The sequence below is a fragment of the Zonotrichia leucophrys genome, chromosome 6 (genome assembly GCF_028769735.1).
Source record: "Zonotrichia leucophrys gambelii isolate GWCS_2022_RI chromosome 6, RI_Zleu_2.0, whole genome shotgun sequence".
In the NCBI taxonomy this organism is placed as follows: Eukaryota; Metazoa; Chordata; class Aves; order Passeriformes; family Passerellidae; genus Zonotrichia; species Zonotrichia leucophrys.
This window is the reverse complement of record NC_088176.1, coordinates 19,965,431-19,992,082: the sequence shown is the minus strand read 5'-3', so window position 1 is coordinate 19,992,082 and position 26,652 is coordinate 19,965,431. Positions and strand designations below refer to the sequence as shown.

Genomic DNA, 26,652 nt, shown 5'->3' with positions numbered 1-26,652 from the left:
TTGTCTGTCATAAGTGGTATCACTCTGCCCTGTGGAATATGCAGTATTTACTCCAGATCTTTGATATTTGTAATTTCTGCAAATGATACAAACCGAAGATGATGTAGAACACAGACTTAAGTGGTAAGAAAGGTACCACTGCAATTTTTTGCTTGTTTATTTTCTGAGGGGTTCTCATGGAGTTGTGTTTTGGGTAGCTGACATAAACACAAGGAAACCACTGTTTTCTCTTGAACAGCTGTGTAACAATTAGAAAATCTTTAATTTTTGTGGTTTTAGTATCTCTTTGGCTTCTGTATTGGGCTGCTTGCCTTCGTGTTGATACATACACATACACATTCTTAGTACATGTCAGTACTAAGAATTTAAAGTGTAAAATTTTGGTAAATGAGTGAATATAGTTAGTACACTGTTGTGCTGGTAGTTCAGGTGCTTACTAGGTTTAGAAAATCATTGTGAACAATCTAAACTTTTTTGTGTGTATTTTGTGGACACAGAGGTGATGGTGGTTTTGCTGGCATTCTGAAGCTCTAATTTGATAACTTTTTGACCTCCTATGAAGAGTACTGAACTTAAACAGTTGTTAAATTTGATGCACTTTAAAACAATGACCTTCTAAAGAATCATGAGCTTGAGACTCTTTTCTTCTTCTATTGAAAGTAGGTACAGCTGCCGCAAGGAAGGAAATAATCAGAAATAAAATTCGTGCAATTGGCAAGATGGCAAGAGTCTTCTCTGTTCTCAGGTACTTGCATGATTTCTCATTCTTTAACCCCTATTACATATGCAAGGTAAACATCTCTGTTTCAGGATAATGAATGCCAAAGATTTTTCAGGGAGATCACTGTGCATCAGAATCTTGTTTGGCATGTTGGAGCACCCTGTTGATGGAATTTTTGCTTGAAGAATATTTTTGAGTTATTTTTGAGACATGTTGCAAGAAATTAGAGAACATGATCTTTAGTGTACATGTTTGTCCAGCTGTTAACTAAGAGTCTTGGAAAGGCAATACCAGATAGAGAGACTGAAATCAAGTGTATAATGAAGGAGGTCAGGACTGACTGAAAATTTCTGACATACCACAAACTTGAGGAGTAGAGGGGTTTTGTTTTCAGTTTTGGTTTCTTTTCAGCTATTTAAAAAATATTCCATCTTCTTTAAATGTCGAGATTTCATCATCCTATTTACCCAAAATGTCTGTTTTTCTACAGAACACAATTGCTCAAATAGGGGTAATTTTTTAAAGTTCTTATTTTCCAAAGTAGAGACATTTCAGACAAAATTGGGGATTGTTTTATGGTAGTGAGGTATATTCTGTACCTCATGAAGCATTCAGTGCTCATTTCAAAGCTAATGAACCTGCATGGGAATAACTGCTCAGAATTTGGTTCCGAAGTAGCCAGCATTTATAACTCCTAGGCAGAGGAAAGACTGGTATGGAATAGAATTATTTTCACCTTTTAAATTGTTGGAAACCGTATTTGCATTCAGTCTTGACATGCCTAAAAACACAGCAAAACTGGGCTGTCCCTTTCCCCATCCATTACTTTACTTTAATGCAAGTTGTCATGTGCAGATATTTAAGATTTTGTTACTGTTTTTTTCACCCAGGGAGGAGAGTGAAAGTGTGCTGACACTCAAGGGTTTGACTCCCACTGGAATGTTACCTAGTGGAGTGTTGGCTGGAGGACGACAGACCCTGCAAAGTGGTAATGATGTTATGCAACTTGCTGTGCCTCAGATGGACTGGGGCACATCTCACTCTTTTGCTAACACCACACATAATGCATGCAGGGAATTTCTTATGCTTTTCAGTTCTTGTCTTAGCGGCTGATACAAGCATAGTGTTATGTGTTAATCAGGCAATGTGAAATGGATACTTAACCAGGGTATAAAACTAAAAGCCAACTAGTTCAGCAGTGTCAAGCTATGTTTTTCAGACTCTGAGCTTCCTTAGTTTACAATTTTTCAGGTGGGGTGACCTTATAGATCTCGTATTGAGGCATTTAGTCATTACAGATAAAAAAATGGCAGTGTAATTTTGCATCATTACTTGTGTGCTCTCCATTAAAATGGTTTTATTATAGCTGTGTTAGTATTTTCATTGACAATGTCAAATACTTGTTGATATTAATATTAACAAACAGCTACAGACTGCATAGTTCCATATTACACTCCATTGACAGATTGGAATGTGCTATGTTTTGTACCCTGGTAATTAATGCCAAAGTTTGTTCTCTATGTTGTTTGTCAAATGTTCTATGTATAATTGACCTCCCTGAATTGTCCTTGTAACATGCTGTTTCCTTCCTCTGCAGATGTAGCTGCTTTCTTAGATCTGTCTGTCTCTCTCTAGGTATAGATGTATGTCTGTATAAGTGTTAAAATTAAACCACTATCCCAGACACTTGTCTGTCTCTTGATGTAGAAGCAATGTTGTAGCACCTTGTTTTTGAGGTTTGCTGCATTTGCTGCTGCACACTGTCTGTGCATTTTCAACAACAATGTACTTGAAAAATATTCAATCATTTGTTATAAAATCAGTTGAGAATAAAGGGATTGAATTTAAAACTTGTAAATAAATCAAAATAAAAGGGTGTTATTAAGTGTGCATATATTTTTTTGCATGAAAATAAAAAGAACTCTATACAAAATATACCTGTAATCTGGCTCATTGAATATTTTGTAAAAGGTTTTCATTCTTTTTTTAGTTTGTTGAATCATTGGATCATATTTTTCACAAGGCCCATAATGATTAACTGGAATTAGGGAGGATGCTATGAGCTTGCAAGTGTATTAAAAGAATGAGGTCCATGTTTTCTGCTCACAGTGGTGAATAACTAAAAAACACCAGTCTGAAACTGGACTTCATATCAGCAGCACTCTTAACATATTCAAAGACTTTTTATTGGCCACCTTCGGGCTTTACTACAAAGTATAAAACTTTAGTGTGGGAACACTAAATTTTATAACTATTGAAAGATTGTGATATGTGAATACCACGTTTTACACAATCTACTTCACAAGAGTAGCTGCTTTGCACATTTCATGATTTAGACTGTTTATTTGAATTCCTTATATTTGTCTATGTAGTTTTTTTAAAAGCCTTTCACTACATTTTCTATTAAACTATCAAAGCTGGTTTTTAATAGCTTTGAAACACAAATGTCACATTTTAAATCATTTTTCAGTGGACATATAATGTCTACAAGTAAGTTTATATGTCCAGTGTATGTATGTGATTGTTTTGTGAATGTCTATAACAAGAAATGGTGTATGTTTCCTAATCCATTCAACTATTCCAAAAGCATATGTTCTAGCTTTAATTTTCATTGTTTAATAAGAAATTTTATTATGCTTAAAAATGAGTCTGCATTCCTCTCACTCATTTAACAAATTTTTATCCATGTTGCATTACAAATACCAGAGAGGATCAAACTGACTTGAAAATTTTTTTTCATAAAGCATATGACTTTCCACCACGACTGAAAATGTGGAACATTTGGAAAGTATGCAAAATCCATACTGGATTTTTGTGGGTGTGGGTTTTCTCTTGACTAGAACTTTTGATGGCAGTATTCTCTGATGCACTACATTAATATTCCTCATTTGTTTTAGTCATGTTGATTGTTCAAAATAAATTAGTTCTTAAACTGAAATAACTTCTTTTTAGTGATAGGCATGTTACTGTTTCAGTCTTAAGAAAGTAGTTTTCAAATTAGGATTAATGCTCAATTGCAAAGGTAGCAGTAAACCAAAAATAAAATAAAACTTCACTAACTGACCATTTTCTAAACCATTGTAGTATCAGAGAATTTATGTTCTTGACAAAAATACAGTCACTGATAGTATAGTGTATATTTCTTACTACAAATGTTTAATTACTCCTTGAAGTATTTTATACTTTGTTGGTCAGTATATTATCAATAACTTAAACTAGCGTAGGCTTGCAAAAATAAAAGAACATAGTAATAATTGAAGTAATTTTTTTTATTCTGTTCTTTTGTTGGCCTAAAGATATACAGAATTGACCAGTGTGTCCCAGGTTTTCCTGGTTTCAGTCTTACAGATGCTCACTTTTCAGTGGCTCATCGGTTGCTGTTAAATCAATAAGCAGCTTTGAAAGTTATAAGAAATTGGAGTGTATATTTACATTTCTCTAGAGAGCTGGCTGAAATAATTTTATCAGGGCAAATAGATATACACACACATGCAATTTTTGCATATCTACCTATTATAATTCTTAATGTCAGTAACATTTTCCATAGTAGGCCTTAGCAGCTGCCACTGTTGTGTCAGGATTTTGAGCCCAGCTGCTGTGGTTGTGACCTGCTGGCCCTTCTCCTCCTCCTCCTGCTCGGAGCAGCAGTGCCTGGGGCTTCTGCCTGGGGCTTCTGCCTGGGGCTTTGCCATCCCTCCAGGCAGCACCAGGACAGATCCTCACTGCAGCACAGAGCAGCCATGGGGGGAATGGCAAATGCAGAGTGCAGCAAAGGGCTTAAACAAAGACAGCTCAGTTCAAAAGTGTCATTCTGGAAAAAAATGCAAGCCTACATCCTATGGGAGATGTCAATGTATGATTTCTTTTTTCATGAATATAGATATATTTTTTTTAAATTAATCATAACTTACTTTTTGATAGCTTCAATGGGTTAGGTCAAAAACAGACTTTGGGAAACCATGGTCTTTGTATATTTCTCATTTTTTTATGTAAATTTGTTTTTTTATTGTTTTTGTTGCTTGCATTATAGTAGCTGAAATAATAAAGATAATATTAAGTACTGCTCTTTAAAATAACTTTTCCTAGTGACTTATTTTGTGAATTGAATTCAATAAAATTAGCTTCTAAACTGAACTAACATCTGCTAAAAACTGACAAAACATCTAGAGCTTTATTCAGCAACATACTAAACAGAAATCTAAATTAATAATTGTAAGTACTTCCGTGGATATCAGTTGAACTGCTGCCCCTGCTATTAGTCAGGAAGCAGTCAAGATAGTTTTTTGTGTTTAGGTTGCAAGTTGGTAAGAATTTTCTGTCAGATATATCCATTAAGTAAAACAAGAGGAGAGCTGAAATTAAGGATAGAAATGCCATTGAAACCTGTTGCTTAAAATGAGCTTTCTATTGAGAATTTTCAGAGCAAAGACTTCAGAATTATCTGTTCATATGGTCCAGTATTTATTTGAGGTTTATCGAAGTCTACAAAGTATAAAGTTTTAATTAGATATACCTGCAAAAGAGAATCCAACACAATTATTTTCCAAATTGAGTCTCTACGGGTTTTTTAAGTGCTTGTATTTTCCAGTCAGTTTGCTCTTTTATGTCAAGTTGAAAATTATCTTCTTCCTAACTGTGATGAATATTCCAAGGTCTTTTTGGAATAGTAGTACTACAAGTAGTGTGAACTAGGAGTAAATTTTGAAATTTGTATTTATGACCAAGCAACATAATTTGCAGAGATAAATCAGTATTCATGATCTTTTCAGGAAAAGATTGAAAACAAAGACTCCACAGGTAACAGAAAATGGTGGAAAGAGGTGGTTTCTTTACATAGTTTTATATTTGTATGGCAAATTGATTATAGTTTGCATATATGTATTTGGTGACTTTCTAAAACAACTCTTAAAGTAATTTATTTTTAGAAATAGAGAAAGTTTCTTTCCCTTAAAGTAAAAATAAATAAGCATCCATTCAAGTGGCTTTTTGATTTAATTCTGGAATTGCCCTTGTCTCTGTAGATTTAAGTGCAGAACTGTTTTAACATTTTTTTCATTTTTTGTTCCATGGAAAGTGCAGTATATGAAATTCAAAATGCTGCATTTTCCTTAAGTATTTAATATTATTTTATGAAATAAAATAGTATTTATTGGATACTTACATAATGCAAGTATCCAATTTTTTTAGACTATCTCAGTGAAAATTAGAACCTTATGCAACAGTGAGCTTAAAACATAGTGTAGGCAATTCATATATAAGATAGTGTAGGCACAGTGTAGGTGATTGGTCTTGTTGGATAGGAAATGAGAAGTAATAAACTTAAATCTCTTTAAAGGATTCTATTCTCATCTAATGCCCTATTTTCTTATAGAGCTATTTTCCCCAGCACTTGCTTGAATACTCTGCCATGATTTTTGTTGTTAACAGTATGTATGAAGCACTACACAAGTAGGTTTACCACTATGTAAGCTGCTTTTTGTTAATATTTCTGAAATTATGGTATTAGAGGCATGGCAAATGGAGGAGGAGGTAAAAAGTTGTTACCATTATTGACTTAGCTACAGTTCAGGTTGTAATAATAATAACCTTATGTTAAAGCTTTGCCATCTAAAACTAAAATTATGAGGAAAGATCTTACACATAAGAAATCAAAGCAGTTGTCCTAGTTATTTAGTTAGAAAAACAGCTAGTGAGCTAGATGTTCTTCATATTCACATTAATTCACCCACTAAAACTATGTTAAATCCAGACCTCTTCCTGCTGTAGACTTTGTCATTGATTCAGCTAAACAATTTACTTTTTAAATATGCAGATTTAAATAACTTTCTAGATTTGTCTTCCTTGGCTTAAATTTCATTATTTAATTCTCAGAGATGCCCATTTTAGCTTAAAATATTGTGAGAAATTGAAGTACTAGTTAGACTTCAGGGAGCTAAAGATAAAGAGAAAAGTAATTTTTTATTATTATTCAAATGCTGGTAGTGTTATTTTTATAGTGTCACTCCTGGTAATTTAATGAAGCTCACTAATGCATTTTAATCTTCAGAAATAGTCTCAAATAAATTTTTAGTATTGTTTTAAACCATATCACAATTTTAACATCTGTTGAAGTTTTCTGTTGCTGTCTTAAAAAAAATCAAAACAAAAATCACAACCAAAAGTTACAGAAATGTATAGTTAATAACATCAGTTCAATTAGTGTTACTTAGACAAACTTTTAGTTGATAACTCTGTTAGTTAAAATTTAGGAAAAGTTTCACTTAGACTTAAAAGCAATCCCCCAAAAACTTAATTGTAATTTTAACTAATTGTAGTCGAATCTGGCGTAGCATACTATATTAAATTGATCATTGCCTTTTCTGCTGTGCGATATTACACTCTTCATCTTTCTCATTCATTTTGCATGCATCTGCTCACTTCTGTACAGCCACTGTAGAGGCAATTGAGGCTGAAAAAGGTATGATCAGAGTCTTTGCCCTTGGCAGAGATCTGTGGTGTCTGGGAGGGAATTCAAAAGTACTCTGTGTGGGTGTGTTTTATTTTCAACTTGCACAAGCAGAGATGAATCAACTGCATTGATTCATCTATTTTACATGTAACATTCATTTCTGGCTTTAGGATAATGATTATTTTTAATATTTTAGGGAAGTTCTTGGGGGTTTTTGGTCTCCTTTTGTTTTTATTTTTACAGAATATGCTGTAGGTTTTTGTACAATAGCATGTTGTGATATGTGATGTTGTCTCAAAGTTCTTAAAAATAGAAGTGTTTAGTGGTTTTTTTTCTGCATTCAAATGAAGGTTTTGTTTGATTGTGGGGAGGGATGTTATATGTGGAAGGAGGGTTGTTTATGCATGCCTTTTCTCATAAAATCTATTTAATGGCTTTGAACATTTTTTTAAACTTTCTGTGATATCTGGTAGTGCAAGACGTATAACTTTTTTTTCTATAGATTTTGAATATAATTTACTGTTCAAAATTATTTCTAGTATTTATGAGACATATTCAATTCAATGGATTATTAGTGCTTCTGTGCTAAATGAGTTGTATATACATCCTCTATTATTGGTATTGAGGGAAATGCCATCAAATTATTTGGTTCAGAGTTTTCAACTTCAGATTGTTTCTTTTCAGAGAGACTTTAGTTTCTTCTTGCTCAGAATTCAGTGAAATGAATGACAAGCAGCATAGCCATTGAGAGAGAGAGCTACCTTTGGGGTTTTTCAGATTTAGTTGCAAAGCACCATTTAATGACTGTATTCTTTGTTTTTTTAATTAAGGAAGTCAGATCTCCAAAAATATAAACAAGTGCCATATTCTGTTCTCACACACACCTGCAAGAGGTCCTGTTGTTGTGAGTGAAAAGCTGTACTTAAATCTCCAAAGAATTATTTCATCCCAAAGACTTCAGTCTTATTATGTGGTCAGCCATTTTCAAGTGTAAATTCAACTACAGACCTCATTCATCAAAATAATCAGTAGCAAAATAATACCTATTTTCTATACTTTAAATACATGTGTATTTAAATGATACCATTGTTGAACCACAGTGCTAATGTGGTGATTGTGGTTGTGTCCATTTCCATCATCCACATGATTAGCACAGTGTGAACCACATCCTGCAGTTTTGCCTGCATGAAAACTGCAGGATCAGGCCATTGGTGTGTGTGCAGGATGTAAATCTGCCACTACTTTTGTAACCCTTTGCTGCTTTGCCTCCGCTGCACTTGCTGTGCTGCTTAGATCTTACTGGCATTGCCCTGCAGAGAAGGGGGATGTTAAGATGAGCCCAATGAGCTGAGCAGCAAAAGCACAGCAGTGAGAGCTGGCCCCACCAGGGACATGCAGAAGCAATCAAGTGGGCTTAAACCCCTTGATTCCTGCTTGCAGAATATTTGCCATACTGTGTTCTTTTTCTAATGAACTGAAACAATGATTGCTGTGAACATTTCAGGAAAGCAGGTTAGAGAATCTTTTAGCAATACAGTTGCAGGGCCATAAGTTTCTTTGGCTGATTTTTAATCTTTTTTTAAACATCATTTGTTAGAAAAAGTATATGCTTTCATCTTATTTTTCCATTACTGACATATCAAATTTGCATTTTGTTAAGCAATACGAGGATTCTCTCCGCAACATAGAATCTGCAGTTTTGAAGAAGCAAAAGGTTTGGATAGGATCAATGAGAGAATGCCACCAAGAAAAGATGCTCTTCAGCAAGATGGTATTAATACTGTAAACACAGCAAATGCCAATGGAAACAATGGAACTGGCAACAACAATGCACAGTGACCACATCAGCTTCTGGTTTACTCACTCATGTCCTGCCTGAGAATTCCTAGATTATTGCTTTTTGATGTGACAACAAATTAAATAGGGGGATCACTTGAAGTGACTACTTACACAAGGTGGAAAACCATCTGACTTGATCCCACTGAAGAGAGACCATCATGCTTTTGAGACAACAGCCCCTCTCTTACACGGTGCCCCAACCTCCCGGGAGCGTGTGCCTCACCCTTTCACACAAACATCCATCACTGGCTGCTGCAGCTTGGGAAGAGATCGGGGGAAGGATCGGACTGTTCTCACTAAAGCACACCTAGGCTAGCATCTTACGCTTACGTTGTCAACACTTTTCAGTTTACAAATGGGATTTTTCTTTCAGTAGAGGTAGTTTGTTTGTTCGTTTGTTTAAATCAGACTTTCAAATACAACCCTAAGAGCTAACTATTTATTAATGGACATTGGTTTCATGATATGTCTTTAAAATTATAGATTAGAATGGTCTTAAAATATCTGAGGCTGCAAAAACTGTATTTTAAATAACAGAAAAAAATGCCAAAACATTTCAGTTGGTCATTCTGTAAAATGCTGACCTCAGGTTTACTCCTTTAGATGTTGCTAATTCTATATTGTATTCACTGTATTTTTTAGTTACAGCTTATCAGAAGATTTCTATGTAGGAATGTTTATTACTTGAACACAAATTAAAAAAAAATATTTAATTTAGAAACTTTTTTGCCCAGCTTTTTGAAGACTTTTCCCCACCTTGAATTTAAAAAAAAATATATATACTAATTTTAAAAGTAAGAAAAGTATGGAAGTGTTAATTTTAAGGTACTTTTAATTGAACTTTGTACATTGTTTAAGTAAATTTTGATTCATATCAAGTCTGTAAAGCTTGGCATTGTATTTTGTGTATGCATGTTTTCATTTTGCAAATATTTAATATATAGACCTATGATGTACATCTATAGGTTACCTAGATGTTATAGGTACTTTTAGTTTATTGTGAGTATTATGGTTGCATAAATAGCTAACAATCACTGGGCTGAATAGCTGCAAGCTTTTTTATTATTTTTAAATCTGTAAAGGAAACTGAACCTGTATCAGACATACTTTTTGTTTAAGCAAAGCAGCGCGTAAGCAATTGCTATGTTCAACTGCTAAGGCATTAGTGAAAGTGTAAACTTGAGACTGCATGTATTTTGGTATCTACAGGACTGCTTGGTTAAAATAAAAATTGAAGCCCTGTGCTAATTTGTTCACAAATAATGGACTGTACTGATTGCCAGTGTACTTTGTTATATATTTTGACATTTGCTACATGTCCTTCTCATCCCCTGGAACACGACTTGAAACTTATGTCACTAGAGTTCATCTCTTTTTTTTTTTTTTTTCTTTGCCATAAACTACAATCTGTACATACCCCTAAGTTGGAAATTTTATGCATGTTCTGAACTATTCAAGTATTTTATAAACGGTAGCACACAATAAATTTTGTGCATGGGCTGCGGCTCCTATCACTGTGTATTGGTTTTATTTGGCATACATAGGTCTAATCTGGCCTTGCAAATTTTTTAGAAATAGCCTTCAATATTTAAGCCATTCAAAAAAATAGCATAAAAGGTCAGATTTAGCTTGCAGAAAACTAGTTGAATGTAAACACTCAGTATGTAATTTAAATTTTATTCCTGCTGCTATTTTTTGCTTTTGAGTTCTCACTCAGGAATATTTTGTGTGAGGTAAACCAGACATCCATTTTTGGTTTGTACAGGCTTGTCAGAACAGGGTTAGCAGACTCTAGAAAAGACTCTTCTGCATAGCTGTGTTTCATATGTTGATTTGAACTGAACATTTGACTGCTGAAGTGTGTTTGGGCTGCTTTTTAGGCAAGAGGCAAAAAATTGCTTTGGCCCTCTGTACAGACACACAATTAGCCTTTTGGCATATTCTTTTTAAACTAAGGACAAGCTGCTGAACAGGATGAGAATTAAGTGACACACTGTTGGTAAGGGGAGTTTTAATATTCAATTTTACTTTATTGCAGATGCATTCTAATTGGAAATTCTTCTCAGATTTGAGTCCAGAAGATCAAGTTAAAAATGGTAAGTTTTTTGGCTTTTTTACAAAGCACTCCTATTCCCACGAGCTGTACAATCTGCATACAGTGTCATATTAGAGAAGAACAGAGACCTATTACAAAGTACAACTGAAATTTAATGATGAACATGGTGATGGTACCCTTTCTCTTGTAAGTCCTAGTGGAAAATGTCACAACCTCACAAAAAAGTATTTGTCCTGATTTGATACTCAGATCTTGGTTGTGATGAGGATTTTGAGTAGCTGGAACTGTATATATTAAGAAAATACAGATTCAGTCTTTGTGTGGAAAGACCTCACTGTAACTGGAGAGAACAAGTTCTGGTACTTGTGTGGCAGTAAGTGCCCAGCAGCAATGATGTTCACTTCTGTGAGGATTCCCTTGCAGTACCCGTTTTGCTGCTGTAAGGACTCCCTTGCAGTATCCATTGTCTGTAATAGTTTTCACCATATATGAAGGCAGATCTGCAGTAAAGCAAAATGCACTGGGTTGTTGGCCTGATTTCTCATGCTGTATTTCTCTTGTAATCTTTTTGGCAAGAAGTCAGGTAACAGGGTTGTGTCTGGGGGTGTTGCTGTTTGTAAAGTGAGTGCCAGCACTCATTTTCTGTGTTTCTGTAAGGTGGTGTCTGGAGCCATCTCTAATTCTTATATTGTTTGGGAGAAGAAATTATTTCCTTATGCCCAGAAAACTGTAAGTAGTTTGCATTACTTGCTTTATGCTTTCAGCATTTTAAGGAGGGAAAGAAAGTATTTTTGCCATAAAACAGCTTAATGTTTTACAGTCACATAGAATAGAACGTAGAAGCCTATTCATCTGTTCATTTCCTTGTGCTAGTATATGAACCAGATTTAATCAATATTCTGCTTTGAATGACAGGTGAAATGGTTGGGATTTTCAGTCACATAAAAAGACACTTATGCAATAATATGCTTTAATTATTAAGTGTTAAGGTGCTTCATATGTAAGGAACTTTGTTCAGGAAGAAATGAGAACCAAAGCTTTTAAGAATCTTGGTCAAGCTTGGAAAGCTATTGATGGACAGCTATCTATACACACACATGTATATCTATCTCAGTGGATGCTTGCACTAAGGATGACCAAAGCAGTACAGAGTAGAATGTCTTCTAGTCTCTCCAAACCATCTTCCGTCTAATTTGTAATTGAAATAATTAATCTGACCCAGCTGAACTGTATTTCTCAGTTAGTATCAGAAAAAGTTTATAGTCTAAAACCAGATTTAGGTTGCAGACTACTGATGTAAGTAAAACACATAAGCTTTTTTGTATGATACACTTAATAATGTTGTTGCTGTGTAAAAACCTCTATGTTCATGCTGTGCAGAGTGAGTTTGTCATCTTGGAACCAGCTCTACCAGCCCTAGCGACTTTTGTCTGATAATACTAGAAATATGTTTGTGCTGTTTGTGTGAGGGTGTCCTATAATACAACTGTTACTTGTTAAAACATTGCTGAAAGAACACACTGCTTATTATTGCTGGACTTGAAGTTTCTCTTAAATTTATGGTTGGGGACAGATTCATTGCATCTTTCTAAAACACCCATATGTGCTGTTCAAAGCTGTTCTCTTTAAATCCTTTGAAAACATTGACATAGCCGTTTATATTGTGTAGATCACAACTGCTTTGGGTTGCATTTACAGCTAAGCATTAAATAAATGCTTTTTCACTACTTGGTCAGCTACTGTATAACCCACTCCTTTCCAAGAGAGACTTGAGAATCAGATCCAAGATGATTTTTCCTTTCCATTGTTGCTTTAGTTACCATTACACCTAACCACTAATTTAAGGAATTTAATAGGTGAGTGCAGTCAGATTCTGCCAAGGCCCCTAAACTGTCAGTGTATTGTGACTTAAACTGTGCACCCGCATGTTTTTCAACATTATGATGGAAACATATTAAAAGGGGACAGGGTGTAAAATGCTTGACATCACAGCCTTGGGCTTTGTCTTCTACAGTAAGTTCAGCAGTTTAGGTATTTCAGAAACTTGTTGAGTTCTGCAGATTCATTTGGCTGAAACAGTTGACTCCCACAGAGATGCATGCAGGAATCCAGTAGAGGGGAAGTGGTTTTGTCTGGGTCAAAAAGGCTAAGGCTGAGGGTCTAATAGATAAGATATATCTTTTATTATACAATAAAGAATATTATGTGCTGTAAATTAAGGCATTGTAAGTGCAAAAAGCTTACTGAATCATCAAGAAGGCGTATTTGATTAGGCAACCTTTAAAATTATTCTTTTACAGGGATAGTTAGTATCTACTTAAAGCATGTTTCATGTCCTTCAGTTTGTTTCAAAAAAAAACAAACCAAAAAACCAGATAATCCTCTTCTATTGCCCAACAATTGCCAGCAGCAACTTCCGGTAATCACCACTTGTATCACTTGCTATCATTGCAGCCAGTGGCTTCTGATACATCTGTGTGAACATCTGTTTAATTTGCACGAGGTCAATCTATGCAAAGACAAAAAAATCAGAAAACTCAACCACAGTGTATGATTTAAATCCTAGACAGTCACCCCACATCTCCTCCCTTGTGAGCTAGAGAACACATGCCAAGGGTGAGATGTGCAGTGATTAACCCTGTGCAGTGGACAAGCCAGCTGGTCCCTCCAAGGGTAGAAGAGCAGCTCCCAAAGCAGAGTGCAGCAGTTGTTCCATGCTTTGTTAAGATTGTGCTGTCCTAACTGTGAACAGGTGAACTTCTCACCTGGAGGTGCTCACTTGCTACCTAGACGGGCAACAACAGTTAAAAACAGGCAGTTACTGCAATCTAGGCAGAGTTAATTAAATTACTATGTGGAAGCTGGCTTTAAAGCTAATTAACACATGCATCTAAATGTGAGCCCCATAAAAGCTTCATGAGTACATGATTTTACACCTGTGAAAGGAGGACTGAGTGACAAGCTGGTTTGGGTAGATGGTTTTCTGCTGCATGTGACTGCTACACAGGAGAGAATTTCTTACCTCACTGCGAGTGACTACAATTCTGATGAGGGTAGAATCATCTGTGCCAGCTCCTTTCATAGAATAATAAAGTCTTTCTGCAAAAAAGGCTGGGCGATTTAAAGCACATTGCACTGCAATAAAGCATATTGTTAGGATTAGTTCCAGTAATGTATCCTATGTAGTGATACTTGGCAGGATCAACTTGGCAGGATTTTTGGTGTAGACAGCTAGAGGTTGGTCTTAGTGAAGATCCAGTTACTGTGAATAACAGGACTTGCTTATAGAGCTAAACTTATTTTCAAGTTGATCGAATGAGTTATTCCCTCACACAAAAACTTACAGTTAGTAGCAGTTAACTCCTCTGGAAGTGCTTTTCAATACTCTGAAATCTTAATTCTCAACAGGTAATTCTAAAACAGTTCTCCTTGGTATTGGGACACAAGGTATTTTACTCATGTTCCATTGCTAGAATCTCACTAGGAAAAGTCCAGATGTAGAAGGTGCTGTAGTAGTTCTGCAACTCTTGTAGTTATAGAATAGATCTTGTTTCAGGTAGATTGTTCACGCTCAGAGACAAGCCACTATTCTTCTGTCTGATTCTCAGACCTGAATTTTTCCCATTAAACTTCTGAGTAGAATATACTCTGGTAAGTTTTTGCTTATCCATTATGGCTACAGAATTGCTGTCATTTGGGTAAGCACTGATACGACTGGTGTCTCCAGATTTACTACTAAATATTACTGATTTTCATCATCAGTTAATTGTGCTGAATTGTGTTGAACTGCTTTATTATAGCAAGTCAGTAGGAAAAAGTGAATTCAAAACAACATCTTCTATTTTGCTAAGCTTGTCCTTAGCCACAGCTGAGCTTTTTGGGGTAGATGATGGTGAGGAGGGGGATGGAAAAGGAACTGTGCCTTCAGTGGGTTCACGTTGGCTCTGAGGTTATCTGTGTGGGAGGCTCAGCTGTCTCTGCTGAGGAGCTGCACACCCAGTCACAGCTCTGTGACACTGGTACACCCCTTTTGCAGAACTCTGAATGACACAGCTACAAGCACTAACCAGTGACCCTTGGTTCTGAGCACTTGCCTGCCTTCCCAGAGAAGTGACAAGTAGTTTCTATGTGGCCTTTTCTTATTTGAAACTGACTTCTTCATGACGGTTCCTTATTTTCTTCACTTCAGTACAAGATGAATCATTTGAATAACTGAAGCTACTTCTGTTCTAGCAGAGTCTCTGATTATGTGATCAGCTGCCATATGGCCAGTGCTGAATTGGATTTTTCTTTGGTTACATTTAGGTTTAATTCCTAAAGGATAAGAGGGGAGGGAAGAACATATAACTTACCAATGGTCTTCAAACCACGTTCCACATTTCCAGAAAATTCTCGATCAATGCTGCTTAATAAATCACGATTAGCAATCTACAAATAAATGAGATTAATATGAGGATGATGAAATGCAGTAGCAACTGAACTTAATTTAAAATACATTGACCAAGCTTATTTGAAATCAGTGAACACCTCCTACCCTGGAGTATGCCTCAACTGTTGCTTTCAGCTGGGGAAAACTTCTGCTTGCCAGAACCATATTAAAGCAAGATTCATCAGTCCCAAGTTTTCCTTCACCGGCTTGGTACAGACGCTGAGCATCTTCTTGAGCTTTTTGATAATCCACAGTTTGATTCTCATCACGATTACCCTTAATGCAAAGACAACAGATTTCAAATGAAATTTCAGAGAGAAAGCTATGCTTTAACTGCTTGCATTGTACAGAGACCCCAAGCATATATCTTCAAAGCTTGAAGCAGAAAGAGAGGTCATTTGAAATACATTACATTGCTTCAAAACTTCTCTTTGGTTTAATATTCTTTATTGGAAGTAAATACAGAAGTGGCTTAGAACATTATCTGTAGGACACGCTTTAAACTGCAGATACACTGACTCAGATCACTTCACCCCTACAAACCATCTCATAGTTCTAATTAAGTACTGTACTTAATTCTCTATTTTACTTAATAATGTAAGCTTTCTCTTGATTTGTTTGTTTCTAGGCTTCAAGTTGCAAAGACTCTTCCCAAACGAACTAATGAATTATCTTACTGAATATGCACACCTGAAATATCTCAGGTTTTCTTCGTATTTTATTTATAAGTTGCTTATTTCAAGTAAGAATGTCTTTAGAAACCACTTACTGCACTTGTGTCAGTAGGGCTTATATTACATTTTATGTGCTTTGTTGGTTGTTTTGGCATTTTGCTGCCCAGTGCATGGATGGACACTACTAAACATACTGGCTGAGTAGGCTGAATACATTCTCTCCAATACTGTTGTATCTATAGAGGTTAATATACTATTTAAATTATGTGGTTGTCAGTTATTGTGAACTACTGGATTTATCAAAATAAAAATTAGCAGCATGAGCTTCTCCAGGTTTGCTTTCTTGTGGATTTTGATTTTTAACCAAATATCTAGAGCATAGCTGAATAAGATAGAGAAGTGTCATAGAAATTCTAACAGAAATAGGCAAATTGATCAGAGAAATGTGGGAAGTTGCATTAGTTACATATTTCTTCTTAAATATGAGTAATGGCACGTTACTATTCTTCAACACAAAATAAGACCTAGTAAATGATATGGGATAAAGGAGCTCCAGTGATTATCTGAGTTCAACAACAGCACCTCCCTACATCTGGTGACATAAAGAGAAGGCAGGCACTGGAGTAACTTGAAGGGGAGGTTTTGCCCTGTGGCATGTCTTATCTTGTTTGTAGGGATTCTCACAGGCATCCTGCATACCAAAGAGATTATCCAATCAGCTTCACCCAGATTGCTTTGTTGATATATGCAAAAAATAAAAAGCATCTTGCTCTAACAGCAGTGTAGAGCACTGGTTTAGGGATTCACTTGGTTGCATCTGCACAATATTTCCACATAAGTTCTGATATTAATTGAGGGTGCTAAATTAGGTCACAGAATTCATAATGGATTTGTAGATAAGAAGTATCTCTTGAGGAGGTACTGAAGTGTCATATCTTAGGGAATAAATTAATGACCATGGGCTAATTTCTTAAAAACCTGCCTCATGCTAAGCACGCACAGGCTATTTGTGGAGCCATTATGACTAAACATATCAGACTGTACACTGTTATCTTATATTTAAAAAAAATTAAAGCTCACTTGGCACATAGATATAAGTAGTCGTTCAAAGTGTCCTGAAGTGTCTGATCTGATGTCTTGTTCAATGTCCCTTCCAAATTCTGATTTATAGCAGTTCACTATTTCGCGGATCTCCTGGTTTGTCCTTGTGCAAAGGATCTCAATCAGCACACTCTCCTGAGTGCCTGCTCCCTGCAGGCAGAGAAAACAAAGGCATAAATTCAGAGCACTATCTAGGCAGTTTAACTTCAGCTGTGAAATAGGGCAGTCATCTGGTATTTCAAAATTTAATACAATCTAGCTTGTAAGAGCAGTATCCCTGCAGTGCGAAAGCACGGAGTCTCCTGTGTACTTAAAATGGAATAAAGATTCCTCAAACATGCCATTCTGCACCAGTTCAGAGAAACTGAAACCCCAAAACATCCCTATACATCCACATCAGTGATACTGGCCAAAGTTAAAGGCAAAATGGTTTAGCAAAGGAAATTCTTTGGCAACCTTAATCTGGAAATTTATCAAAGGAAGGTAAAGCCTTATAATAATCATTAAAATCAAATGTACACATGTAAATTCGGTTTTGGTCAGTACACAAGTGTATTCTCTATCTAAATGTGGCTGCTTCCACAATGTGGAACTTTTTATAGATGCTTCCCTCTCTCCAGAATAAAAGTTAATTGTGATTTCTGTATACAGGGGGATCTTACTGGCATGAGCATCTCAGTTCAGGGAAGGATTTGTAGGAGAGGAGATGTATGTGAGACTTCCACGTAATCTTATATTATGAATTTTTGAAAATGGTTAGGTGGCTATTCCCCATTAAAGGCAGATCTTCATTTAAGCTCCATGTTCTCTAGAAGGTGTGCATTCATACATGGGTTGAGTTACTCATTTCCACTTGCTAGCTGCTGCAGCTCAAGCACGACATTCCAGTAAACTGGATGTACCAGTTTACCTGAGTTAAAAGTTTAAACCAACTAGCTCACCTAATCTCTAAATGGTGTCTTTGTATTTCAACAGATACATCCATCATCTGACTTTAAGAAATTACTTTTTCATTATCTTTTTGGGGTAAAAAAGGGAACATTCAAAAATATCTTTCAGTAACAAAGGTTTATTTCTAGTAAGGAAATGCATATACCTTTAGTTTAAACAGGGGTTATGGTTTTAACCCTGGCCCTTTCTAGGTTCTAGCAAAAATTATGCCCAGGTGGTAGAGAACAAGGTTCTGTCCTGCAGCATTTCCTCCTCTATTCAATGGACATTTGCCCTGGCTGATTGCCTAATTCTGCAGAAATTGTCTGGAACTAGGGATGTAGCAGAAAAGAATTTTAAGCCCTGCAATCCCAGGATTTGTTTGACACTATTGGATTTTTCAACAATGCTGGGACCAGGTATTGTTAGATGAGCATTTTAAGACAGTTTAAACTGTTTCCTTTGCAGGAATACCATACCTTCATTGCATGACGTAAACTCCAGGCATCGTAGTAGGTACTAGGCATGAAGAGGGCTAGAATCAATTCTTCCACGTTACCACTCAACTCAGACTTCAGATCTTTAATTAAATCCTGTTCAATTATAAACATAGAAAGGGCTTTGCAGAGTGTCAGGATTATATAGATTATATACTGAAGAAAGATCAAACTAGAACTTACTTCTATGATTTATTTCTACCTTTGTGCTGTTTTTCCTGTAAAGCTTTGTTTTATTTTTTATTAAGAATTTCCCTCTGTCCAAATCTCTGACAGCTCAGCTCTTCTCCATTATCTCCTCATTAATGCCACAACTACAGAATTTCACTTTAGGTTGCAACAATCACGGGGAAGAAATTAAATTAACCTGGAATTTTATTTACTATCCAATCCTCAATCATTTCTCAGTTTGTTTCTTGGGAAAAAGAAGATTTCAGTGCTGGTTTGTGTGCAAAAAAAATCTGTAGTGTCTGCCACTAATACAAGGGCAGTTTAAGCTTGATTATTTTCTGTCAAGCATTAGAGAAGCTTCTTGTGTGGTCAGGGACAGAGACAGCCTCCAGCCTTCCCCCACACCTCCTTCTGCCAGGCATCAGGACAGCCCTATATCAAATACCACGTCTCCCAATACATAAGGATTATAACCAAAAGAGGTGCATTTAAAAATGCTCAAATCATTCCCCAGGACTAAAATGCAACCAGGCAGTTAAAGCAGCAACTGAAAGTTTGGGTTTGTTTCCCAATTCAAAGAACTAGTGAACGTACCTTGCCATACATAGTCTTGAAAGCTGCCTTGATTTTTTGCCTTTGATCATTGGAGCGGTTAGCAACAACATTTATGATGGCCTGCTCATCAGTTCCTTGGAAACAGAAGGGCAGTGTCATGTAAGAATGCAATATAGTCCCTCCAAAACTGCGCATTTTATACTGTTGCATTTGGGCATAATTACATAAGAGGCTGCTATTTAACTCCGCCAAATTTTCTGGGTAACTTCATCTACTAAATAACCCCAGCCATTTTGAAAAGGTAATTTTTGAAAAGCTCCTGGGAGAGAAGTATAGTTAAATAAGCACTGAAGAAAACAACAAAATGGCATTAAGAAGTTAGATCAATAAGAACTAAAGCTTCTATTTCTTACTTACCAAAACCCTTCATAGCTTTGCGTAGGATTTCTGCATCCCTTTCAGCATCGAAGTTTGGAGCAGCTTGAATTGTACCCTGGGTACACTGAACCACTGCAGCAGGCTGAAAATAAGAGTCACATGTAACTAGATATCTACCCAATAAAAATTCAAATTAAAATCACAACTCTGCAGTCAGTACTTGAGAAGGAGTTCTCCATTAGTTCTCTGTTTTTTCCTCTAACACAGAATCAGGGCAACGTTTTTCTGAGGGTAGATGGAAACTCCTGATGCAGAACAAAACCAAAACCTTTGGAAATCAGCTGTAAAAACATTAAAACTACAGAAGCCAGATAAGATTAATTATAGAAAAGAGCACATACCGGACCAGGCATTGGGGAGGGTACTTGTCCACCAGGAAATCCTAGAGAAAATAAAGAACAAGGAAGGAGAAATGAATTAGATCTCCTCTTATTATGGAAATGCCATCTAATCTGAATATAAAGTCAAACCTACCACTGCACACAACCTCTTTCCTAATGGTACCTACCACAATCTGTAACTGAATTTCTTCCCTTGCAGATAGTGGGAAGAAGCCATCACAGATGCATTTTCGTACATACACTAGCAAGGCAATTCTAAAAATACTAAACTTACTGGTGCTGTGGGAACTGGAAGGATCTCTCCTTATGAAATTCTGCTATTTTTGACAGAAGCCAAGATGGCCCAAACAAAGAATGTGTGTTCCACGATCTCTTTAAAAGATGTTATGTACATTTTAAAATGCCTAGCACGTAAAGAATAAATATTCAGAATTCATTGCTGCAAAAAGGATTGAAGTAATCTCATTTTGTGATCAAAAGCACTAGTAATACAAAAGCTAAAACTAATATTTTGTACTGGAATTTTATTTTTATTCATAGTATGTATGCACATCCCTTATCAGTTTAATAGCAACTTAGTGCTAGAGTTAACAGAGCAGCCATAAAACAAAAAGGTTTTGCTGCTTTGAACTTCTTTAAAACACAACTGATACATTCCAGGACATCATCTCTAAAGTAACTGAAAATCATCTCTAAGGTAAAAAAAATCATCTCTATAGTCTCTATATATCTCTGTATATGATTTTCTAAAAGAAAATCATCTCTATAGCAACTGACCACTCAAAGCATTAAAAACACTGCACTGATTTTAAGCAAATGTGTGCATTCTCCTTTCCTCTTTCTCCAGTGTGTCAGGAATCACTGTGAACACACAGATCTGAAAAATTCAATTGAGATTAACTGCTAGATACTCACTGAATGTGGACTCTGGGTTTCACAATTCTCATCAGATACTTGCAGTTTGAAAAAGGACCTAAACCACTACGTCATGACCATTATTCAGGGACAGCCATCCCCTTTGGATGTAGCACCTACAGACATGGTTCTTATCAGCCCTTCAGTGGCCTGGTCAGGAAAGGTGGCAGGAGGTGCACAGCATAGGAACCTCAACAGCTACAAGTAACAAAGGTAAGGGCTTCATTTGTTACTACCTATCCTGGAGTTTCTTGGTTTAACCATGGATGCTTGGAGTTTCCTATATATGACATACCTGGAATTTGCGCTGGTCCGCCTCCAGCATAGCTTTGGGCAGGAGGCTGCTGTGGATAGCCACCAAAGCCAGGCCCCGTGGGAGGCACAGCAAAGCCAGGGCCTGGAGGAGCCAGGGGAAAAAAAAGACTTTAGCACACTGCACACTTAGTATTTTGTACTTGACTTCTTAACACAACAGGAGCCAGCTTGTTAAACAAAACTGTGTAAGAGACCGGTTTCTCCGTGTCTGTGCAGTGACCCCGAACCAGCAAGGCTCTGCCAGCAGCACTCAGGTATTTACTGCTGGGTGGCAACCTGGCTGCCTGCGTGCTGCTGCCTGCACCCGTCACTGAACAAAACTGCCTTTCTTTGCTGTTTCTGACAAGCACAGGGAATGGTTACACTGGAGATCACTCCTGACTGGTACTCTAACAAAGGATCTTACCTCCAGGGTAAGGTGGCATTCCTCCAGCCTGGGGAGCTCCAGGGTAGCCCCCCGAAGCGGGGTAGCCCCCTGGGGCAGGATACCCTGCTGCCCCTGGAAACCCAGCATTTGGTGGTGCTGCAGGATAGGTCCCTCCTCCTGATGGAGGGAATCCTCCAGGAACAGCAGGATAGGCATACTGACCAGCTGGTGGATAGACAGACTCCTGTCCTGTTGGCTGAAACACAAAAATGGGATGTCTGTATGCCTGTTAACAGCACATTAGAGTAAAAACTCCCAAGCTGTCAAAATGTCCACGTGTATAATAACAACGTGAATTATACAGTTAGTTGTAGGGCTCACAGAATTCCTGAAGCCTGAGTGGAGTCCTCCTGGTTGGGTGTTCTGATGCATCTCCTATGTTGACCCGGAATCAGAGACTGCTGCAGGGTGGAAGTCACCTCTGGATGACCTGTGATCCCATCCACCCTCAAAGCACGGCCAGCTTTGGAGTTGGGTGAGCTCATGCAAGGCCTGATAGTCAAGTTTTCAGTATATACAAGGAATGACAAATTCACAGCCTCTCTGGGCCCCTGTTCCAGCTTTTGACCACTCTCCTAGAGAAAAATGTTTTCCTCAGACCAAATTGCAATTGCAAGCTGTATTTGCTAGCTGCCCTTTCACTGTGTACATCTGACAAGAGCTGGCTCCAGTGTCTCTATTGCTCCTCCTCAGCCAGCAGAAAACTGAACAGATCTGTGCTTAGCCTGCTCTGCTCCAGGTAAGCAGCCTTCCCTGCACGTGCTCCTCTTCGTCCATGCCTTTGTTGTACTGGGAGGCCACAAGCAGACACAGCATTGCAGAGATGCTCTTGCTGAAGCCTGCTGTCCATTAGCCTTCCTCCCTGAGAACTCAGTGCTGAGCCACACTCGTCTCCTCAGCCACTGTGACTCCTGGTCCTTTACTGGAAAGCTTCTCTTTCTATCCCACACAAGGAGGAGGTGAGCTCAGCTCAGCTTGCTCTCTTTGAAGCAATAGGAGCTCACCCCCTGTTAAAAGACTTTTAAGATCATAGTAGCTTTGAAGCTTCTGCCTCTCTTGCCCAAACAGTATTTTCAAATGTTACAGGGTAAGAACTTTTTTGGGGGGTTTTTCCCCATTTCCTTTGGAATCTAGGTTATAAAGCATGGACATTCAATTATTAAATCTGGATCACTGAGTCAGACTAAACAGCTGTTACAGGTTTTAAATAAAAAGAACAAGTCTAACAGATATATATTTGTTTTGCTACATGTATGATTCACCAGCCACACCACAAAGGGTGCTATTAGCATTAAGATATATTAGAAATATTTGCTTGGATAATCTAGATCTCTGAGGGAAAGCCCTGTAAAGTAAAAATCATTATACATGACCTTAGAAATCAGGCATTCAAAATCAGCTTCATAATGAAGCATAATGGATGGGACCCATTACTCACTTGCTGGGAATCATCTTTACTGCTTTAGAAATACGAGTCATACATTACATATAGTACACATTCATTCTTGACCCCAGAAAACAAATAAAGTGCAGAGCAGAAAAGCCTAAATCAAATGTTCTTGGGTTTGGCTGCCCCAAGATTTCTACCCCCAAATTTCTGTGCCCAGGCTATATAATATTCTTTTCCCTAGAGGTACAGTCTAACATTTCTCTGCCTGACTCAACAAAATGGTTTTATTAAAATTTAGATTCATAAATCCAAAATTAGGATCCTCAAAAGCCCTGCTCAGATTACTACTGGTGCTGCAGAAAAAAACAATTTCACATATGCTTTTTAAATTGGTTATCACGTTGGCCATCATCAATGAGACTAGGAAATCACTGATAACAAGTCTAAAAGGCCTTATAAATTAATTCATTGAAGCTGGCTATTTTTTAGATGTTAGCTAAGAAAAAATATATTTTCAGATATAGCTACAATCACGAGGGTTCAGCAGAACCTTAAGGGAAGAAAAGAAATCCTGGAGTTAATAGTCTTGTTTCTAACATGTTTGTCTTTCATTTGACTGACTTTAGTGTTTCAGAAGTAGTGAAGACAGATTGTAAAGCAAAATCATCAGAGAATTTATTGCACGTATTTATATGTATATGTTTATATTTTACCTGTATTTATAGCTTTTCAGTATCTTAAAGGCATTCAGGCTGATCCGTGCTTAAGTCTGGTTCTGTACTACACAGAACACAGGTAAAATTCCCACAATTACAGCATGGCAAGTGCCATCATCAGTGCCATAAAAGTACAGAGATTATTCTAGCTTTGAAAAATATTGCAGGCATATCAGAAAGACTGCAGTATCAGCCATACCTGATACAATTCAGCCTTCCATTAAGTTTCCTTCAAATTTTTAGTCCATTCAGTTGTGAGATGAAGGTGGAACAGTCCCTGTGGATAAGGTAGTCAAGACAGAGTGTCCTCTGTCCTCAGAAAAATATTTACTTGGTATTATATGAAAGCTGGGCTACTTGAGTGAAGTGTTCCAAGCTCTTCCTGATGGCTGTGACCACTGAACATCTCTGTAAATCCTGGGATATGGCTATGTGAGTACAGTATTTTGTACAGACTGGTTCAGAGATTACTTCTAACCCTACATGTGAAGGGCCTCCTATTTACAGGATAAACTTTAAAAAATAAAAAGGATTGTTGAGATGAGACAGCTATATTTAAAACACCAAGCTCACAAGATAAAACAAGACCTAAGACTTTTCTGGAACAATGGGCGTCACTAAAAAAACTAAGCTTCCTTCTTGGAATTCTTGTGTGACAGCTGTAAACTCATTCCCAGAGATATACAGAGGAAAACAAAGACCACAGACTAGAGAACAGGGTACCTGAACTGACTACTACTATTTACTGCTAGCTACAGACACATGGACCACAGTCAGAAGGGGTATTCACAGAACACAAGTGCATTAGGAATGCAACACATTCAAGAGCCATACTTACAGGATAACCTGGGAAAGCAGGGTAGCCATCAGAAGGGGGATAACCTGGGTATGACATTCTGGGGAGGAAAAAAAAAAAAAAGATATTTTCACTGTGAGGCACTATCTTTGAGTTTGTAGTAGGTATTTGCTTGCTAATTATCTGTTAAATTACTTGAATAATCTGCTATTAACCCACAGAACTTTCCTCTTTTTTCTCTTCTATATCTGACCATAACAATCAGAATTCAGAAGGGAAGCATCTTCAACTCATAGTAATTAACTATCACTCTCATTTAGGGTCATACAGACATTTAAGCATGGTAAGAGGCTCAAACTTCCAGAAAGCTCTAAAATACAGAATACACTTTGAGGTGCCAGCAGGAGGAAGCTTGAACCCTTTGCCAGGACAGAAACTATGCAGGTTTCTGGACTGCACCAAGCACCTGTATCCATCATCCTGCACTGTGCCGCTCACAGGGGTAGTTCCCGGGAGAAGAGCAGTACCCTAGCTATACCATGTAAAATGGTAATTTGATAAGAAGAGGTATTTATTCATTTGTGGAGCAAATTTCTATTTCCTGACAGTAACTGGTTTTTTTAGTCACATTTTTAACAGAGGGACTTGGGGTAATAGGGGTAGAGATCATCCCATCCTGCATGTTGCCAACCAGTTGGGCAGGGATATTTGAGACCATTAGCCAGGTTATGAAACTTTTAATGACGGGGGGGAAAAATGGACTTGAAATTTGGCACAAGCATCCTCAAGTTGAACAGTGGCTCTGTCATAACTATTTTTATAACCAAAACAACGACAGATTTTTTTCCGTCAGACTGTCGTTTCCCCCCGCTGTCCGCGGATGGGCACGGGGCGCGCTGAGCCGGGGGCCGGCTGTGAGTCAGCTGCGGCACTGGCCCGCGGTGAAACATCAGCGGGCGCGCCGCGCTCCGTGCGTGGGGCGGGAGCTCGGCCGGTAAACACCGAGAAGTCTCCCCGTGGCGGCTGCTCCGCCGGGACCGCCCGGCCCCGGGGCACCGCACCGCAGCCCCGCCGGCACCGCGCCCGCCCCCGCGGCCTTTAAGGGCCCCGCCTGCGGCTGCCCCGCTCCGCTCAGGGCAGTCACGCATCGCCCCAGGCTCCTCCCGCTCCCACAGCCGCCAGCCGCGGGCCGACCCGGCGAGCCCTCCGGCGAGGTGGAGCTGCGGGCGGAGGCAAGTGTCCCGGTGTCCCTGTACCCACTTCTCCCGAGGCCACCTGAGCTCGTCCCCGCTCCGCAGCGCCAGGGCAGCTACCGCCGGGGGTGCGGCTCCCGGGGGCAGGCGGCGCCTCCCTCGGCCAGACACCTGCCGAGCCCCGAACCGCGGGCGGCCGCGGCTCCGGGAGCGCTGCCCGGAGCTCCATTCACACCCCGGGGCTGCGGCCGAGCCCCCGAGCGATGTCTGAGCAGAGCCGGGGCTGCGGCCGAGCCCCCGGGCGGTGCGAGCGGAGCCAGCGGGGCTGGGGCGAGGGGCTCCACCCTCCCCCCCAGCCGCCTCACCTGAGGGAAACTTGCGGAGCCTCCGGCCTCTCTCCGCAGCCACACCGCAAAATGGAGCCCGTGCGGCCGGCGATGCCCGCCCCGCCCCCGGCACCGAGCCCGCCCCGCCCGGCCCACGGGCCGCGCTCCCCGCGGGCAGGGGCACCGCGCCCGGTGCCGGTAGCGACGGCCCCGCCAGCACGGAACCCTTTGCTGTCCGTGCAGGCTCGGCTGTCTCGCTGAAGGGAGCAGTGCCATGCCCGGCTGTCTCTTGGACGGACGAGAGGTAAGCTCACAGGCGCAAGTGCCACGAACGCAGAGCCGCTCGCCAGTGGAGCTGTGACAGGGAAGCGTTC

General features: G+C 38.7%; 2 protein-coding genes across 6 annotated transcripts in view; one reads left to right on the top strand and one right to left on the bottom strand.

Moving 5' to 3' along the window:
• The window catches only part of PPP3CB (protein phosphatase 3 catalytic subunit beta), a 46,375-nt gene extending 29,880 nt beyond the window's left edge, over window positions 1-16,495 (top strand). The window contains exons 11-15 of one of the 5 annotated variants that reach the window (XR_010440816.1): window positions 661-745; window positions 1,612-1,709; window positions 11,047-11,104; window positions 11,722-11,793; window positions 16,122-16,495. Coding sequence is in view for 4 of the 5 variants with exons in the window: in XM_064716899.1 (XP_064572969.1) it covers window positions 661-745; window positions 1,612-1,709; window positions 7,149-7,178; window positions 8,830-9,008 (392 nt within the window). In the remaining variant the exon portion in view is untranslated. Of the gene's footprint in view, window positions 1-660; window positions 746-1,611; window positions 1,710-7,148; window positions 7,179-8,829; window positions 9,145-11,046; window positions 11,105-11,721; window positions 11,794-16,121 lie in introns of those variants that run through there. The other 4 variants (XM_064716899.1, XM_064716895.1, XM_064716898.1 and 1 more) reach the window with 4 other exon arrangements.
• ANXA7 (annexin A7) lies at window positions 13,218-26,414 on the bottom strand. The gene is made up of 13 exons (XM_064716900.1): window positions 26,318-26,414; window positions 24,802-24,859; window positions 21,837-22,053; window positions 21,411-21,512; window positions 20,201-20,241; window positions 19,839-19,941; window positions 19,461-19,555; window positions 18,678-18,791; window positions 17,248-17,418; window positions 15,599-15,769; window positions 15,417-15,492; window positions 14,087-14,199; window positions 13,218-13,573 (listed from the first exon to the last, which is right to left on the bottom strand). The coding sequence occupies exons 2-13, from the start codon at window positions 24,856-24,858 to the stop codon at window positions 13,451-13,453; spliced, it is 1,383 nt and encodes a 460-aa protein (XP_064572970.1). The 5' UTR covers window position 24,859; window positions 26,318-26,414; the 3' UTR covers window positions 13,218-13,450.
• Between the last annotated feature and the right edge of the window lie 238 nt (window positions 26,415-26,652).

Excerpts from the sequence above, each read along its gene's own strand:
- ANXA7 (XM_064716900.1), bottom strand. The coding sequence starts at position 24,858 with ATGTCATACCCAGGTTATCCCCCTTCTGATGGCTACCCTGCTTTCCCA. Across the intron at positions 15,493-15,598 it reads CAGTTGAGGCATACTCCAGG|ATTGCTAATCGTGATTTATT; the intron begins GTAGGAGGTGTT and ends ATTTATTTGTAG. Across the intron at positions 13,574-14,086 it reads TTGTAGTCACTCGCAGTGAG|ATTGACCTCGTGCAAATTAA; the intron begins GTAAGAAATTCT and ends GTCTTTGCATAG.